General features: G+C 48.6%; 7 protein-coding genes across 7 annotated transcripts; 3 read left to right on the forward strand and 4 right to left on the reverse strand.

The window, feature by feature from the left end:
• Positions 1-3,125: 3,125 nt before the first annotated feature.
• TRIVIDRAFT_30331 (uncharacterized protein) lies at positions 3,126-3,839 on the forward strand (the record flags this gene model as incomplete). The annotated part of the gene is made up of 1 exon (XM_014103673.1): positions 3,126-3,839. The coding sequence occupies one exon, from the start codon at positions 3,126-3,128 to the stop codon at positions 3,837-3,839; it is 714 nt and encodes a 237-aa protein (XP_013959148.1).
• Positions 3,840-4,775: 936 nt separating this feature from the next.
• Positions 4,776-6,549, forward strand: TRIVIDRAFT_215716 (uncharacterized protein; the record flags this gene model as incomplete). The annotated part of the gene is made up of 5 exons (XM_014103674.1): positions 4,776-4,854; positions 5,083-5,368; positions 5,425-5,507; positions 5,570-6,222; positions 6,284-6,549. The coding sequence occupies 4 exons, from the start codon at positions 5,146-5,148 to the stop codon at positions 6,300-6,302; spliced, it is 978 nt and encodes a 325-aa protein (XP_013959149.1).
• TRIVIDRAFT_72163 (uncharacterized protein) lies at positions 6,534-8,223 on the reverse strand (the record flags this gene model as incomplete). The annotated part of the gene is made up of 3 exons (XM_014103675.1): positions 6,534-7,624; positions 7,681-7,834; positions 7,896-8,223. 3 exons carry the CDS (start codon positions 7,982-7,984, stop codon positions 6,611-6,613), a joined length of 1,257 nt encoding a protein of 418 aa, XP_013959150.1.
• A 576-nt stretch (positions 8,224-8,799) lies between these two features.
• TRIVIDRAFT_208667 (uncharacterized protein) lies at positions 8,800-11,884 on the forward strand (the record flags this gene model as incomplete). The annotated part of the gene is made up of 3 exons (XM_014103676.1): positions 8,800-8,925; positions 8,988-9,305; positions 9,373-11,884. 3 exons carry the CDS (start codon positions 8,800-8,802, stop codon positions 11,542-11,544), a joined length of 2,616 nt encoding a protein of 871 aa, XP_013959151.1.
• Positions 11,885-11,897: 13 nt separating this feature from the next.
• On the reverse strand, positions 11,898-12,932 carry TRIVIDRAFT_54615 (uncharacterized protein; the record flags this gene model as incomplete). The annotated part of the gene is made up of 3 exons (XM_014103677.1): positions 11,898-12,088; positions 12,122-12,752; positions 12,888-12,932. 3 exons carry the CDS (start codon positions 12,930-12,932, stop codon positions 11,898-11,900), a joined length of 867 nt encoding a protein of 288 aa, XP_013959152.1.
• Positions 12,933-13,878: 946 nt separating this feature from the next.
• Positions 13,879-15,349, reverse strand: TRIVIDRAFT_31498 (uncharacterized protein; the record flags this gene model as incomplete). Its single annotated transcript, XM_014103678.1, has 5 exons — positions 13,879-14,160; positions 14,219-14,275; positions 14,325-14,546; positions 14,604-14,821; positions 14,881-15,349. The coding sequence occupies 5 exons, from the start codon at positions 15,347-15,349 to the stop codon at positions 13,879-13,881; spliced, it is 1,248 nt and encodes a 415-aa protein (XP_013959153.1).
• A 1,002-nt stretch (positions 15,350-16,351) lies between these two features.
• On the reverse strand, positions 16,352-17,815 carry TRIVIDRAFT_134374 (uncharacterized protein; the record flags this gene model as incomplete). Its single annotated transcript, XM_014103679.1, has 2 exons — positions 16,352-17,572; positions 17,612-17,815. Coding segments are annotated over 2 exons (1,425 nt in total), but the record flags the coding sequence as incomplete, so codon positions are not given.
• Positions 17,816-17,907: the final 92 nt, after the last annotated feature.

Raw genomic sequence — 17,907 nt, forward strand, 5'->3', positions numbered from 1 at the left:
ATCAAAGCGCAAGAAATAATATACCTACCATTGCATTCCAGCATAGTCAATCCTAAAAACTAGTTCTATTGTTATTCACGAAATGTGAAAGTACTCCTATAACTCCCTTGGACGGTGCCATGCACATGCTCTCATTAGTAACAATAATTTCGCTTTCGCTGTAAGGAACGTTTTCAGACTACTGCGTTGAGAAAAGGAAGAACTGCGGTCGAAGCTCCTGCGAGTCCTCATGCATTAGTGGCTTCCTCCGATTAATGTAATATTGAAGCTTTGGGTCAGTGCCGCCACGATCGTGACAACATAAACGTTACAAGATAGGCTCACGCCAATCAAGACAGGTAGTAGGTACCGAGTATACCGGTCCTTAATCAATTGAAATGCCGATATTGCTCTGCAATTGAAAGAAGCAGCATCACTCAATGTGTCGTATTGGAGTCCACCGAAGTTAAGATGTTAGCTCTTCGTCTATGAATGGAGATGGAGATTGGCGACAGACATGTAAGAGTAGGTAAACAAATCCTATTTTGATTAATGAAACTAGTCGATCCTCATCGGTGCCATGTTGTTAGTAATTAAAGCATCAACGCCAATCACGAATAGTCTGATTGCTGAAGTTTTCGAGTCCTCAGAAGTTTGCATGAAGGCCTTCTCAATCAATAAACTTCGTTGGCACAACAATACAGTAATCTGGTTCTCCACTTATCTATTCCACAATAGCATCTCTTAGCATCCTCGAACTCTAGATGGATACCATTATCCAATCGTGAAGTATCATTGGTGAAAGATGTTTCCAAAATAAAGATTCTGAGGTCTGACTGCCGACTCTTTGGTCACACCACTTTCATGAATCGCATCTGCCTGAACTGTTCAAGTTCTCAAGATAAACAATTACATTGAAGAGGCAGAGAAGCGTATAACAGCCGATGTGTGCTAGAGTAGAGCTCTTGGTCTCGGGCTGACACATGTGGTATCGTTAAGCTTGCCGTTGATGATATCAAGGACCTGAATGGCAATCTGAGGCACTTTTCCCTCAGGTTCCCTCGAAGAGAAAGAAAGGTATCAACACTCTTCTCAAAGCCCGCCTAAAGCGGGCGACCCCTCATTCTCTTCGCTTAAACGACCTCATCGGGGGGGGAAGGTTCAGATTGATAGTGCACTTATAACATGCCGACTGATCCGTTGAAACTGTCCAAGACGGAGGGATATGCCGGCCAGTGGGCCACACTATGCAGACAGGACATTTAGCTTGCTGCAATCAAGTGCAAGGATTTATGATCTAGATAAGGAAGGAGACTACTAGATAGCCCTCAGGTATTTGCATTCAAGTAAAAACAACGATTCATCTCAACCTAAAGCAAGAGAAACGTTGGAAGACAAAGATGTTAGGAGGATAAACTCATTTTTCACATACAAAACCCCGACTTGTTTAATGGAAGGAAATATACCAAGAGATGATCATAGAAAAGTAACGAGTCTTATACCCTTTTGTAGATCTCTATAGAATATCGAACGTTGAGGTTAATAAAAAGCTGGTATACGAATACAAGCTACCCACACTTGGATCAAAGTCCCGTTTATCGCCAAGTACCCGAACGATGGGAACAAGAGATTTGGCCCCTTTCTTCGTTCCCCAAGCCCCCATGCAGCCAACCATGATGATGCACGTGGATCGGCCTTGGAGTGCAACGGGAAGGAGCCAGCTTCTCCTCAATATGGAAGACGGCTATTGTGCTTAGATTCATGCAAGTCGGAAGAGATGTATCGGGCTAAACTTGATTATGGGGTAGCATTGCACATGTTATCTCCGTGCCATTGTAACTAGAGCATCCTCCTTGGCATTACTTACCCCACTTTGTAATTGCGTTACTCAGCTCTACAGTGGCGTTAGCTCGTTGAAGTGCCCCGAGTTAAGCAACATTGAAACATGGAAAGATGAGCTTTGCTCTATTCAGTAAAGGAAAAATGAAATATCATCATTATATAAAGCCGTTTATACGGATAAAGCAAAGGTACTACTCAAAAAAGCAGCTGTAGAAATGCCCTTGAAGACAACTTGGAGTTGGTGTTGGCATTTTCTCTTATTAAAGAAGCAAAATAGGAAGCTACACTTCATTTACCTTTGCATTGCATTACAGCCTTACTTGATGAAGGTTAGAGATAGAACTGTCTAATTCCTGCGGAATTCCGGCAGTGGTTGAACTTGTTGCCGATTGCTTTAAAACAGCAAAAGAGCATGTCTTGATCTTGATGACTAGCCATATGGGTATATAACGGCTTTATGCCACATAGACAGGCCCGCAGCCTACAATACATATCCCGGCAGTAGACTGCAACAAAGGCGTGTAGAAGATGTAACAAATCTCTTATATAAGTTAAAGAATATATGCCAACCATGAAGCCCACTAGCTGTTTTTCTATATATTATAACACAGCGCTGAATTGCTAGCCAATTTGGGCACAAAATTAACTAAAAAAGCATGCATATTTATTCCAGCCCCCACTAACAAAGTTCGCCCATTCTCGAGCCTGTTGTCTCTGTTTTCATGTGATGCTTCAAGTACTGAGCACGTCATTAGCCACACTCTTATCGGAGATGTTCTCTATAATAGGCAGGTTGCAGGACAGAACACTCTCAAGTCTTGCGATAGTGGTCCTTTTTTCAAGAGCATTGTCTTCTTGATTCGATCCAGCAACTAATGGTGTGTAACTATGGGAAAGGCATCTTCAAGTTTACACAAAAGGCCTCTCGGTTCAAGGACAGATCGTACATTCCTATTTCGATTACCACCCCCGATTGCATCTTCGAGTCATTGTTTGGAGATATGAGAGAACCTGCGGATAAGTCGGTGCAGTGTATACTGATGAGATTGTAAATATATAAAGTCCCTCTTGAAACCTGTTTCACTCAGATCCGTCCACAAGCAACAGTTCATACAATACTTCATAATCTACTGACATCTCGATTGATAACATTCTCCGTATACATTGTATAGCCTTCATTGATCTCAGCTCACTGACTTCATCTGCAGCCATTCAGAATGAAGTCCCTCGCCTTTGTCGCAAACGTCCTTTTGGCGGTCAATGCTGCCTTGGCATCCCCTCTCGCCGCTCGCAAGCAGGCGGCTATGGATGCTATCCGTGCTAGGAATGCTGTCCGTCGTTCCAACAGATTTCTAGCCGGCTCCAATTCCAACAATGTCAATGGAACTGCCGATGTGGAATCCCACAACTGGGCAGGCGCCGCTCTTACAACATCAGGCGTTACTGAGGTCTCCGGTACCTTCACGGTCCCCAAGCCCAGCATCCCAGCTGGTGGCAGTTCTCGCACCGAGTATTGCGGTGCTGCATGGGTGGGAATTGATGGCTATTCTAATGCCGATCTCATCCAGACTGGCGTCCTCTGGTGCGTCGAAGGTGGCCAGTTCTTGTACGAGGCTTGGTATGAGTATCTCCCTGCCTCATTGGTCGCATACTCAGGGATTTCTGTAACTGCTGGGTCGGTTGTTACCGTTACTGCTACGAAAACTGGCACCAACAGTGGAGTCACGACATTGACAAGCGGTGGGAAGACTGTATCACATACGTTTTCCAGAGAAAGCTCAAGCTTGCCCGGTACAAGTGCTGAGTGGATTGTCGAGGACTTTACCTCTGGCAGTTCATTGGTTCCATTTGCCAACTTTGGATCTGTTACCTTCACCGGAGCAAGCGCTGTCGTTAACGGAGCAACTGTTACACCAGGTAGCGGGTCTGCGGTTATTATTGACTTGGAAGATGCAAGTGGAGATATCATCACATCAACATCAGTCTCTGGCAGCTCGTTGACTGTCAACTACGAATAAATTTTGGGGGCAGTTTAGCTGTTTTAAATCCTGGAGAAGGGTATAACGCACGTTGGTCAAAGAGAAAGATTTGAAGAGCATTAGTAGATATGCCTTTTCAGAACCAATAACATGAAGCTGCAAATTCGATCTTCAGATTACAGCTGTAGATTATGTGACCTATCTGTATCGTGGCCCGGGCGCTGGTTCATTATCTTTTGTCAACGGCATTATGTAACTCTGAACAAAGAACCAATGCCGGAAACGGAAATCTTTGAAGTCTAGGAAATGGTCAAAGCCGTACAATATCCACAAGTATTGATGGGGTAGAACCTAGCATTTCAGTGTGTTTGTTGGCTGAGGATACATATGTCAAAGGCCTAATCATTCTTTGACCACGGGAATGGCTCAGCAAGCACCACAAAGTTTGGCCGCTTTCATGCTTACTTGAAGTCCTCACTTTACTTACACGGCAGAGCTATGGGCTTGTAGCGGATGTTCCGGATAACATGGGCGTGCCCTTTTGCGTTTTGTTTATGAAAGCTCATGGCCAATCGGAGCAGCTCCTTATTAGTAGCTGTCAAGTTGGCGTTTCAATGTACCAAAGCTAACTAGAGAGGCGAGAAACAGCACAAGTAGAGCGAGAGCACTTCGGGCTTTTAAATTATCTCTCTCCCGTCCTCAAGTTATTGCCATCATATCCTACCCGCCTAAATATCCATACGTAAATATTGATGCTGCTGGTCGCACAGCCAATGCAGTGCACATGTGTCCTGTAGACGTGCTTGAGCCCATTCACGAATTAGGTTGCAGTATATTGCTTATGTAATACGATTATGCCGTGAGGCTGCGTTGGCCAGCCAATAACCACTAATATCAAGTGGGGAACAAGGCTCATAAAATTCTAGAGGATTCTGAAGACCTCTCTCTCTCTTCCTTTCTTCAAGCAGCCCGCCAATTCTCTCCTTCTCTGCTTCAAACCACCATTTCACCCTCGCGCTATAATCTTTGTCTTCTATCAACTCTAATCAATACGGTATGTTGAGTCCAAAGCTTCCCACACTGCTTCCCTCCATTGCGCAACCCCTACATGATGAGATACCAGCTGGCACCAGTCATAGAGTGATTTGTACTCCCTTTCAGTGATGACCAGAATGCTGTGGTCCAAGACCACTTCTGAACCCTTGTTTGCAAACTCAAAATTCTGCCTTGTTCTTCTGCTCGACCTGGATTTGACATTGAGGCTAACCACTGGATCGAGCAGGACCTACCCGCTGCGCGGACGACCGGTAAAATTTTTTTCTAATCTCTGAGCCTGCCTGTCAAAATGGTTCTGCACAACCCCAACAACTGGCACTGGGTGAACAAGGATGCGTCTGCCTGGGCAAAAGAATGGTTCGAGGAAAACTTGACCAAGCTTGAGGCCGAGAATGGAGACGTCAAGGCCAAGGTTACCAAGATCCAGAGCATGAGTGGTGACGTTGACGTCAGCCAACGCAAGGGGAAAGTCATCACCATCTTCGATGTTAAGCTAGTGTTGGAGTACTCTGGTATGGTAGACGTCAACGTTCATGATGAGAGCGTCTGGGGCTGACTCTCCCCCTAGGGTCCACTGCCGAGGTCGACGAGGTCTCAGGTAACATTACTGTCCCCGAAATTGCCCACGACACGGAAGAGGACGAGTACGTGGTATGTATAGGTGTCTCTAACCCTTCTTCTCTCTTCCCGCATTGCTAACAAACCGTAACCAGTTCGAGATTGACATCTTCTCAGAGTCAAAGGAGAAACAGCCCGTCAAGGATCTTGTGCGATCAAAGCTTGTTCCTCAGCTCCGGAAGGAGTTTCAGAAACTTGCCGATGCCTTGATCACTGAGCACGGAAAGGACATTCAGCATGCCCCCGGCTCCAACCCTTCCAGCGGCTTCTCTACCCCCCGAACCCTCCCCCAGGCCGCATCAAAGACTGCGGCTCAACCCACAACTTCCCAAACTAGCAGCTCCGGCGTCGTCAACACGGTAACAGTGCGTGACGACCAGGAATTCCGCACCACTGCTGAAGAGTTGTATCAGACCTTCGTTGACCCTCAACGGTTGGCCGCCTTCACCAGGGCCCCGCCAAAGGTGTTTGAGGGAGCAAATCCTGGAGGCAAGTTTGAGCTCTTTGACGGCAACGTCTCAGGAGAATATCTTGAGCTGGAAAAGCCCAAGAAGATTGTCCAGAGCTGGAGATTGAACCAGTGGCCGGCCGGTCACTACTCGAAGCTCAACATTGAGTTCGACCAGAACGATATCGACCACGTCACCGTCATGCGTGTCACTTGGGAGGGCGTTCCTGTTGGCCAAGAAGACGTGACCAAGCGTAACTGGGGCGAGTACTATGTGCGAAGCATCAAGCAGACCTTTGGGTAAGTTGCACATACAAGATGTCACAATCGTCCGGAGCGTTACTAACTGATGTGGAATTAGATTTGGTACCATTCTATAATCTCCACAACAAACCAATTGGAAATATAAACACTTTCTTTTATAATCAAAGCGCTCTAGATGAGGGTAGAGACAAGGGGTCGGCATCTCTACCATTGGTGGCGGATGGGTATATACTTTATTAGTCTTGACAGGTCTACGCAAGACCTAGATGCGTGTAGATACGACGAATATGAATGATGATACGAAGATGTCTTAAAGAAGAAAAAAAGAAGGAAAATAAAAATAAAATCCATTATTTCAACTTTATTTACGAACTGGTTTCTTTCCAATTCCACAGGTATATATTACAAGGGCATTCACTGCTCTCTATTGAGGATATCCAGACTTGGTAGATATACTTCTCCCTCGCGGCCGACGCTCAGCTGGGGGCTCCCCTGTCCCATCATCAACTGTATAATCGGAAAAGAAGACATCGCCAAGGTTATGCCAGAATCCCATATCATACAAGTTGTCGACGCTCTTCAGGTCCCATACATTTTCCCACTCGCCCTCACCTGGGTAATTCCTGTCGTTACCTGGCGGCTGAGCGTCTTGGGTGGCCAATATGATGTGCTCTGGCGACGAGGGCCACCGAGGACACAGTGGCTCCAAACGCAAGTCGCGCGGTCGATTGGGCGCCAAAGGACGTCGAAAAGCATAGCCATCTCTCATGTCCTCTTTGTAGTCTGTCCATTTCATGGATTCGTTGGTCGTGGTTCCGCAGTAGATGAGGAAGAGGGTATAAAGGAAGAGAGCCCAGATCAGAGGAGAGGTGAGGAGAGCAAGGAGAGTGGCAGCACCAACGCTGATGTCCCCCTGGATGCCCCAACCCCAAACAGCGAGATAGTCGCTGAATTCCAAATCCTTGGCTGGCCAGATGGTCCACATTGGGTAATCCTCCTTTATTTTCGATGTCATCAGGTAGAGACCTAGTATGCCGCCGTAGGTGGCCAAGACGCACGTCGATAAAAGGAGGAGAAGGAACCAGTGATGATTGCCGTAGCCCACACACGAGTTGATGAAGACGCAGTGATGATCGGCCCTGGCGATGCAGCGTTTACAAACATCGCAGTGCTTGGACCTTGCGGGCTTGAGAAACCGACAGGTGCGGCATTCGTTGCCGGGGTGGAAGAGGGTGTAGTCATATGGGTAGAGAGACATATGATACGCATGATTCTCGCGGGTGATGTATCCTGGATCTGCGGAGCAAGCGAGGTAGAGGAATACGTAGGGCATGATGACGGCGATGGAAGCGGTGAATTTTGTGAAGAGGCCGATCTTGGGCCAGATGTTAGGGAGATACATGTACTCGGACACCGTCATGATCAATAAAAAGAAGATCTAGAAGGTATGTGTAAGTCGTGGAGCACAAGAAGAGAAACATTGTAGCTACATACCACGATAGTTGGATGACGGTCATACATGAGGCGATTATAAATCCATGACAGCGATCCAGTCACCCTCCCGCCAGTGAGTCTCTGATCTATACTCACCACCAGGTTGGGAAAATGAATCCATAACAACCTGTGCAGCCAGGCGATGGGCGTTTTCCTATGTGTTTCTTGAGTTTAGTACAAAACCCCTCTTGTACTCGGATGAAGCTCCAACTCACCTTAAAGCAGGAAGTCTGCCGAAAAAGGTGATGAATACCATAAAAGATATGGCCAGAATTGCAATGAGAATCTTCTTTAGAGTGTCCATTGTGACAGACGGGTCGAGCTGACAGGAGAACGATGCATCTGGGGTTAGGTAGAGCGAGGGGCACTATTGTCGTATATATATGTACGATTCAAAACCTATCGCTGAGTGACCAAAATCTCTCTGATGTGCGGAAGGAAAGAAAAAAGAAAAAAGAAAAGAAACAAGAGAAATTTGATGTAAGAAAAGCTCCTATGCTGCAGCGCGCTCAAGAAAAGCAAAATGAAACAAACAGGCAAGAGTATTATTAGAAACGTGGCTGAGCTGGATGACTGGACAACAGCTGTCACCAGCTGCATCGCAAGCAAAAGAATGGTGTTTATTATCCTTATCGCGGGGCTTCTCTTTTCTGCCTAGACCCCCGATAATAGCCTGGGCTGCAGGTCAAAGGAATGAACTACATGCATCACGTGATCTCGCGACCTTCATCACGCGTCTCATGCGTTGGGTGAATGAGTCTGAGAGATAAAATATGAGCAAAAAAGCATAGAGAGGAGAGAAATGAGCGCGAGAGAGGGCGTGGGATTTATTTCTATCAAAAATCGACGCCGAATTCGAGTTCGCGCTGCGCTGTTGGGGGCGTCTTTCTGCCCTTTATCTCTGCTTTCCCTTTATTGATACGACGGAGCCGAGACTCCTTCACCCACTCACTTTGCGGTCAGTCAAAGCCTGCCAGCGCGACAACGCTCTTCATCTCAATCATCTCAATGAGCATGAATCTGTTGGACGCCTTGGAAAATCGTACAGCTGAGGAGCATCGCTATTGATTTTACGCTTAAAACCGCACGCGACAGTGGATTGCGCAACAGCTGTATGCAATGGCATCGCACGTTACGTATGATGGGGTTACAGGCGCAGCGACGGGTGGCAACATCTTCAAAGACATGAAGTTCTGGGTTTCCAGAAGGGTTCCTCAAAGAGACAGTATTCTCGACAAGATTCAGGTATGCTGGTAATTTTACAAGTCTCCTATTTTTTTAAATTTTTTTTTCTAACATATTTTCAGAGCAACTCGGGTGTTATCGTCGCTCTGGAGAAGGATGCCGACATGCTCATCGCAGACCACGCAAGAAAAGATGCGCCACTGGGGTCATTCTCTTGGAAGTTCATCACTGAGTCTGTAAACGCTGGCATTATCCAGGTCGAGGACAAATATCTCATAGGACCCCCGCCCAATCAACGTCGGTCGGTGCTCACAGGCGCACATGCGAAGAAAACTCGGACCCCTTTCTCAGAACAGGACGATGCCATTGTTGCTAAGTGGATTCTCAAACATGGGATCAATACGGCTGGGAATAAAATGTACATGGAGCTAGAAGACGAAGTATGTTTGCATCATTTGCCCCTCTGGTCCTATTACGGCTACAAGTTCATATCCTGACCATGTCTAGTACCCCCATCATCCTTGGCAGTCATGGAGGAACCGATGGGTCAAGGTCTTGTCATTAAGGTCTAACCAAGAGATAGATCGCCTAGCAAAATTGGCCGACGTGGATGTGGACAATGCACCAATTACTGCGAAACATATTATCAGGAAGCACACAAGAGAAGACTGGCCACAGGCGCCTAAGAACAACGCTGTTGCCAGTAGTAGCGCCGGAAATTCTCAAAACCACAACAGGCCGTCGCCCAGAGTATCCAGAAATGAACAAACTCAGTCCCGAGAGGCGGTATCGTCTGATCGCAACAGAAGAAACACCACAGATGACGCTGCCTCTGAGCCGGACGATAACAATGAAGAAGGGGATGCGACTATCTACCACGATGTGGCTGATGGAGAGAAGTCAGCCCCCGACAAAGAGACTGAGAACGAAGAAGAACAGGAAAATGAGCAAAAGGAAGATGCCAGAGCAGAGCCAGGGGGCGAACTAGGAGAAGAAAGAGACAGAAGTGCGGAACGAGACACTGAAAACGACGACACCCACGATGAAGTTAGTGCTGATGAAGGTCTATCTTCTTTCTCAGAGAGAGAGCAGTTCCTCAACGATCTTCAGGACTACTGTGAGGCAACTGACAGGGAGCTTGATACACGGTGTATTATTGGGAATAATGAAGTAGACCTGTGGGAATTGTTTTGTGCAGTTAGCGCGCAAGATCTACCACCAGATGAGCTGGACTGGAGACAAGTGGCAGAACAGGTGGGACTCGGGTGGGCGCGAGACAGCGAGGTCATCGTTGCCTTATTGAAATCGAGCTACGATCGTCATCTCGCAGACTTCGTAGAGGCCATGATGAGCTTTGAAGAGAACGAGGAGGATCCTGAGGAGGACATTGCTGAAGGCGAGGAAACTGTCATAAGAGATGGAGAAACTGCCGCGGAATCAAGGACACCACGGGCGTCACAGACAAGCGGCGTAGCATCTACATTATTAAGCAATAACGACAACGCAAAATCAGGGAAAAGGTTACCAGATGGGCAGCTTACGACGCCAACCAAATTGTCTAAGCGAAGGCGAACGGTGCATACTGAGATCCCAATGACCCCCGAAGACAAGCAAAGAACCGGAAGGCGCCTGTCTGCACCAGCATCAGCACCAGGTAACCTACAAAGCATCGCAGACGAAGACGAAGACCTGCCAGACATGGACGAACTGCTGCAAAGGACTTCATGGCGGAATCAACAACGGCAGCAATCGCCCGACGAGCCAGATATGACTCCCTCCCAACAACTACGAAGCGAGAGTAATTCGGTTGCGAGTCCCGAACCTATTGAGCCAGGGACTCCGACCCTCTATTATAGTCCGACAGCAGCAGCTTATCCCCACAGGAACGACAGACAACTTGAAACAATCCAAGAGGAAGACTCAACTACGTCTACCCCGACAAAGCCCAGGTCTAAGAAACGCGAGCTACCGGCCTCCTTTCAACAACCTCGAGAACCTCGATATATGCAGCTTGAAGAGAGGCGAGAAAAGAGGCGGCAACTGGAACAAGACCGACGACAACGGCAACATCAGCGACAGCAGCAACGACTGGAAGAGCATCAGCAGCAAGAGCTACGCCAGGAAGAAAGGCGGCGAGAAGAGCAACAAGAAGAAGAACAGCAGCAGAAAGAGCAGGAACAGGAGAAAGAGCAGGAACTACAGCGGCAGCGGTGGCATCAAGACGCAGCCGACTCGAGCGAAACCGACCCAGAAGTCGTCCAGCAGAGCCAGGAACAGTTCGTCTCCTGGAAGAAACACTACCTCGACCAGGGCTTCTCCGAGGAAATGATCATCGAAGCCATGCGCCGCACAACAATGACCCCCGGCGAAGCCATGGAGGCCGTCCTGACGAGCCTCAGGGACGGCCAGGGCATCCCCTCCAACCACGAGGGCATCTGGACGGACCGCGACGACGCCCAGCTGAAATACGTCGTCCGCGTCGGGGATCTGCGGCGCGCGTCCGGAGACAGCGGCGACACGCGGCGGCGCAAGGAGAAGGCGCAGAAGATGCTCGACCGGCTCCTGTTCAAACATGACGAGTTCAGGGTCAAGCTACGGAGGAAGTTCCATCGGGCGATCGCATTGGCGGAGAGGGATAGGCGGCAAAGAGACAGGCAGCAGAGGGAGAGGCAGGAATAATGATGATTTTGCATTTTGTTACGTTCGAAAGGATGCTCTGCGATTGCTATTTTCTTTTCTCTCTCTTTGGTCATCACAAGGAAAAGGGTAAAAGGGGATGCTGAATGGGAAATGGACTGGGTTTTCTTTTGTGAAAAGAATGTTTATCGGGAATGAAATGACCAAGTGCTCTCAACACGCCACCTTGGAATTATACAAAAGGCAAGGCAGGGCGAGGCAGAAGCATTTGTAGTATGAGCGTTTTACTTTATTTGTTGCTTTTTCCTTTCTGTCCCACGTATATACTTATATATATATACTTATATACTGAATATAGCAATTCCATCACCCCTAAACCCAACCGCTCGCCCATTTCACTCTCTACGCTGCAGAGTGTGCCCGTAATGCCATCCCTCGAGAGCGATATCAGCCCTAACCTTGTACACCTCCTCTGCAATGTCCAGGACCTTCATGTCGACGTCGACCACAGTCATCGCTTCCTCAACGCCCAGCTTGCCCAAAGCTCCCTGCAGCGGCATCGCCACTTGCGTCAGCCCAATGAACTCTGTGCCCTCTTCATCCTTGCCACTCGTTCCACTTCCCAAAGGTGCGCCTGTGTTGCAGAACACAAAGCCGCACGTGTTCTCAAATGCTCGGGCCACAGCCACGTTCTCCAGGAACAGCCGCTCGCATTCCGGGTTGACCTCAGCACCGATATCGCCTCCGTCGCTGTTGAGCCAAAAGGTAGGGCACACAACAAACTTGGCTCCGTCGGCAACCAGCGCACGGCACGCCTCAGGGAAGGCCAAGTCCCAGCAGATGATAAGCCCGACACGACCCCACGGAGTATCAAATGCCCTGTGCGGTGTCAATCCATCGGCAGTCAGGTGCTCTCTCTCGGGGTGCCACAAGTTCTTCTTCTGGTAACGACCCAGCACTGCGCCGTCTGGACCGATGAAGTATGCCGCATTCGCAATTCCTTCGCCTTCCGCCGCAGGGATGGGCTCGAGGATCGTACCCGGCGCAATGGCAATGCCGAGCTCCTTAGCAATGGCCTGATATTTTGCAAGGTATGGCACCTGCTCCTTGGCCGCGGCGAGGAGGATTTTGGTGTCGGGCTTCCATGAGGAGAGATGGTATTCGGGAAGAACGACCAGGTTCGCGCCCTGGGAGGCGGCTTTGCGGATGTATGACTCTGCACGAGCAAAGTTGCCAGCTACGTCGAGCGGCTAAAGTTGAAAGTCAGCCTTCATGATCGCTTCCTCAGAACTGAGAAGAACAGGGTAGAGGCAGCTGCAGCAGGGGTTGTTGGTGGCACACGGGAGAAGAATGCCAAGGCAGCCAGTTCAGGAATGCAAACTCACCTTGGAGTACAGCTGAACCAGCGCAATCTTCAAATTCGACGCCATTTTCCCAGAAATCAATATGCTACCACAAGTCAAAGTGCACCGTGAAAAGAACGAATTTAAATGCCAAGAGATGTTTTTCTAGCGAACCGCCCCGGCCGAGACAGAGTCAATTATAAATGCCAAACTCCATATGGGGTAAACCAGCTTGAAACCTGTCCCCGGAAGAGCGACCGAAAACCGGCGAAGAGATGACATAGACTGCGGAGAGGGCGCCGGATCTGTCCAATTGCACGGCCACGGCTGAACCCCGCGAATTCGGTCGCTAGTTGGACTCGACGTTTCTGTTATCAAATCCTCACCGAACCTCGAGTCAGGTTCACGGCTAATAGGCTACTCCATGCTACTATTCCCCATATTCCACATAATGCTAGTAGAAACTGTCGCTCAGAAGGCCACGAGGGCCACCATATGTATACGGAACAGATCGGAAGTCTGCTTAGCGGTCAGCTTTTAGAGCGATCTAAGCAGTGCTGCCCAGTGAGCCAAGACCACACACCCATAACTAATCTCGATACCTGCTGGCGTATCTCAAAACCCATAAAACTCCTGGTCGAATAAATTGGCGGTACCCATATCTATAGAATCTCCCGGAACCGATAGTAAAATGAAAACGCCAGCGCCAGAGTATAAATGTCCCAAACACCATATCCCATTGTCCCATGCTAACGTGGAAAACAACCCAACGGCTTCTCGTTGTTACCCTTGAACAGCCTCGTTGAGTTTAAATTGGTAAAGGTTGTTGCGTGCAAGATTAGTATTCGAATAAATATCCTCATCAAATGATGGTGTCGAGTTTGCTCCGGGGGGCACCTTGCCATAAGTCGTAAATACTGTGTGAATATCGTTTCCATATTGCTTGGCAAGGGATATCCCAAATCCAGCCATCTCTCCTATGTTTTGAGCCATTGTTAGTATTTCTCACCAATAGCGATAGATCTACTCGGCATCACTCACCTAAGCTGATGAGCACAATGTTTCTTGTTGCCGAAGGTGGCAGCCCATACGAGCCAACAACCAAAGACGTGAGTGGGCAAAACACATACGGCCACCAAGAGCCCCATCCAAAACCACTGTAAATAGAGCTTCGAAGGGTAACGGCTGAGGATGAAGCTGAATCCAGAATATCTATCAGATCCGAAGCTGTTTGCTGGGCAGAAACAAGCTGTTCCTGGTGGCCTTTGTGCTGAACCAGCAGGGAATCGGCTAAGCTCTCGAGCTTCTTCATGCCCTGTTAAGTGTGCATCAGCTATTTGTGCTTTGAACAGGAATCAATACAGCTAACATACCATTTCTATCCTCTCCTGCCTTAAGGCAACTGCTGCAGCCGCAGACTGCGAGATTTCCTAACCAAAGGTCAGGGGAGGAAATATGCCATGTGCAAAGGTAACTCACAATCTCTCGATGCAAAGATGTGGACGAGGCAATTGCTGCGGCAAGCGCTGCCAAAATGACATCAATTTCACTGGTGATTCGTCGTGTAGCCTCTTGTAAGGCAGACTCATGAAAAGTTGTCAAGTCATGACTCTGATTCTGCGTCACGTCGACCATCATAGATAAAAGTGCTTGTAACTGTCTTGCATCGTCGAGTCCATGAGCGACGAAGCTCGCTGATTGCTGCGAGCAGTGTTAGCACGAAGACTGAGAGTCATTGCTTGAGACATATATCCTTACTTGTACGTTTTGAACTATGTGATCCTTGAATAACGCATCTACTTCTGTGATGCTGCTTTTGAGATGATTCATCCGAGGCTTTAGATTCTCCACAGTGGCTCCAGCTTCTTCGAACATTCGATTCATTGATCGAAACCGTGCCTCCATCTCTTCTTCGAGCTGCGATGTCAACTTCGCAAGGATAGTGGTCAGTCTCTGATGGAGCCGGATGTTTTCATCTAAAGTCAGTTTAGCTGAGTCCCCTTTCTTGTGTAATGGGATAGCACAAGCTATGAACCTTTCTCGTTGTCCGCGCGAGCTGCTTCGCAAAATCGCAACGTCTTATGGCGATAGCTCACCCAAGTATTCCAAGCGGAATCCGACTGCGCCAGGCCCTCGAGGCAGCCATCAATCTCGGATGTTGTTACGTGTAATTGTGGTTTGGTCGGTGGAGACATACGGGCGAGGACTGACTCCTGAAACTTGGAGCAGGAGGAAGGGATAGTAAAGCTGCCCCTTTCCAAGTCGCATATAGCTAAACTTGCGGCATATGAATCAACAAAATCGCGAGCAGCCCTTCCACTATCAGTCAAAATTGTTGCATCATCTCTGCCGTCGAGTAGTTGACAGTTGTGAATCAACAGGCGGGCCGCAGTACGGTGGCACAAGGGCTCCGATTCCAGCTCCTGCAGCTCGTTGAGCGCAGTGGCATACATAGCAGGCAGTATTGAAGCGTCAAATCTAGAGGTGCTAGTAGAACGGCTCATAGACGGCGGCAAGTTGGCAGAATGGCTAAGCCCTAGGAACTGGTCAGCAACAGTTTGTATCTTGTGTGAAGGAGGAGTAGCGTGAATAAGATATAGAAGACTCACTGCCCGCCCCCCTACCTCCTCCCCATGAGAAGCCGAAAACACCATTGGAGAGCAGTAGAGTGATTTGAAAGCTCCAGAAAATGAGCGTCGGGACTGCTATCATCTTAAGGAGCCAAGAGTCGTGAGCTTCTAAGAGTTGCAGGGTATGAACGATCGAGAAGGATGCCTGTCCACAAAGCTTCTGTCTTTCATCCAGGCTCCGGTAACGTTTCTTGTCAAATCCCTAGCTTCGATGTAGTTGTAGTGTTTCAGTAAAATGCTGCGAAGGTGGTTGTAGCAGATAATTTTATGGCGGCAGAGAAGTGGTGCACGGATGGGCAGCTGTTGACTTGTTTTGTTTGCGCATGGGCTCGGGCGGCTATATTTCTCTCAACTGGTTCCGATTGCGTGTTTGGCATCTCTGATTTCTTGCGCAAAACATGGTGGAAACAAAGAGCTGGAGGGCAAACATGGAGAACTTTGGCAAAGGTGACTGACCGAGCTCGTGCCTGCAGGTTATCGGCGGTGCCAGTCGCACCTGCCGCAAGCAAGCGGGTGCACAACGGCCCGGCACCTCCTCCATATATATTTTTTCGAAGGGCTCCTTTTCACTGTTAAAATGATGCCATTCACGCCATTCACGGAATTAATAGCGCTTACAATCAATGAATTGTGCAGCAAAAACACAAACGCGATATCTGGCATTGCTACTAATCATCAAGCAACATCAGAACTCCTCTTGCCAAGGAATACAAACTCATGACCAACTGCGCTCTATCGCCTTTACATCACCGCTTGAAGCCGACTCAATATCTTCGCTTCTTCTATTCTAGGTTTGATGATTCCCTTGGGGCTTGTTACAGGCTCCAGAATGTGGACCGGCATGATTCGATCGTCTTTCTCGGGAACGGAAATGGCGCCCCCATCTGGGGCAACGATGTCAACCGCATGGATAATCATGGCGGCAAACATCAGAATCTCATTAGTGGCAAAGTCACGACCAGGGCATAGAGTCTTGCCACCACCAAAGCTCCGAAACGCTGCTGGATGAAAGCCATCACTCTTGCCTTTGTCCTTGAGAAATCTGCCAGGGTTAAACTCGTCAACGTCCGGGCCCCAGATGTTGCTCATAGCATGAATAGCTCCGCCGGATATCTGAACAACAGCGCCTTTTTTCAGGAAGTATCGGTCTGCCAGCATCGTGTCCTCTTTGATCATCCGAACAGAGAAATTCTCCGATCCGACTCGTAGAGACTCTCTGTAGACGGCAGATAGCGTTTTGCAGGTTTCTTTGACTACTCCAGTGCTCAGCGAATTCGGCCCAGAGCGCTGGTTACTAAGTTCAAGCGCTTGACGAATCTCTTGGCGCACTATGTCAAGCAGTTGTTGGTCTGCAAAGATTCTCAATATTACCCAGAAAGTTGTAGTCGTCGCGTTTACAATCCCTGCAAAAAGGAACGACAAAGCCGAGCGGGCTGTCATATCCGTACTCATGCCATATTCCTTCTCGATCCGCGCTCTACCCCTAACAATCAACGCCGCTGAATCTAGATGGCCGGCTTCTAAATACTTGCGGAACGCAGCCGTCAACTTCTCTCGGCCCTTGTATGCTTTGGGAACCGTGAGAGATGGCAAGATTCCAATAAGCAACCCACCAAGGCCGTGGTCGAATGCCCAGAAATCATGCTCCAAGGCAGGCTCCTCTGAGATAGGATTATTAGGTCCAAAAAGGAACTTTGCGGTGCCAACAGTAACCATACCACGAACCCAAGCCAAAAGATCAACAGACTCAGGGGCACGGGTCGTATCATCAGGGGGGGCAAGTGCTCGAGAGAGCTGGAAGCACAATTCTTGTGCGGCTTCACAGCTTAATGTATTCACATATTCACCCGGTCCAAAGGAAGAATAAACCCAGTCATGGATGTCGGCAAAAAATCCCCGTGGCTCCCCCGGTTCTGGATCCAGGTTTTGGCCAATTACGCGATACGTTGTCTCATCCAATCCGAGGACGCGCTTGGTTATATCCGGCAGCAGAGGAGACATTGACAATGTCTTGGTATTGCGCTGAACGCTGGCGGCCAATGACGGCTCCGTAACGACATATATACGAGACCCCGGGACGGGTAGAGTCAGAATCGGCTCATCAGAGTAAGACAGCCTAAGAGGCGTTAGTCCAACGTCGCACAATGTATCAGAATCGAGAGCCCATTCTAACCCAAGACGCTTGATATAGCGGCCGCCATGCACCGCCATGCCCAACAAGTGACCTATGAGAGGAATCCATGGCTGAACCACGGTTGGCTCGCTTGGATGCACCTTTTTTCCTGACGTATAGCGAAGAGCAAATGTCAAACTCAGCAAGCCAATTATGACTGTGGTTAAATTTAATGGCCAAGCCTCAATATCAAACAGCGCCATCACTCATACCAGCGCTGAGCCGACACTGTGATATATATCCTTCATGAGACGATATG

This window comes from Trichoderma virens (assembly GCF_000170995.1).
Source record: "Trichoderma virens Gv29-8 chromosome Unknown TRIVIscaffold_4, whole genome shotgun sequence".
NCBI classification, from domain to species: domain Eukaryota; kingdom Fungi; phylum Ascomycota; class Sordariomycetes; order Hypocreales; family Hypocreaceae; genus Trichoderma; species Trichoderma virens.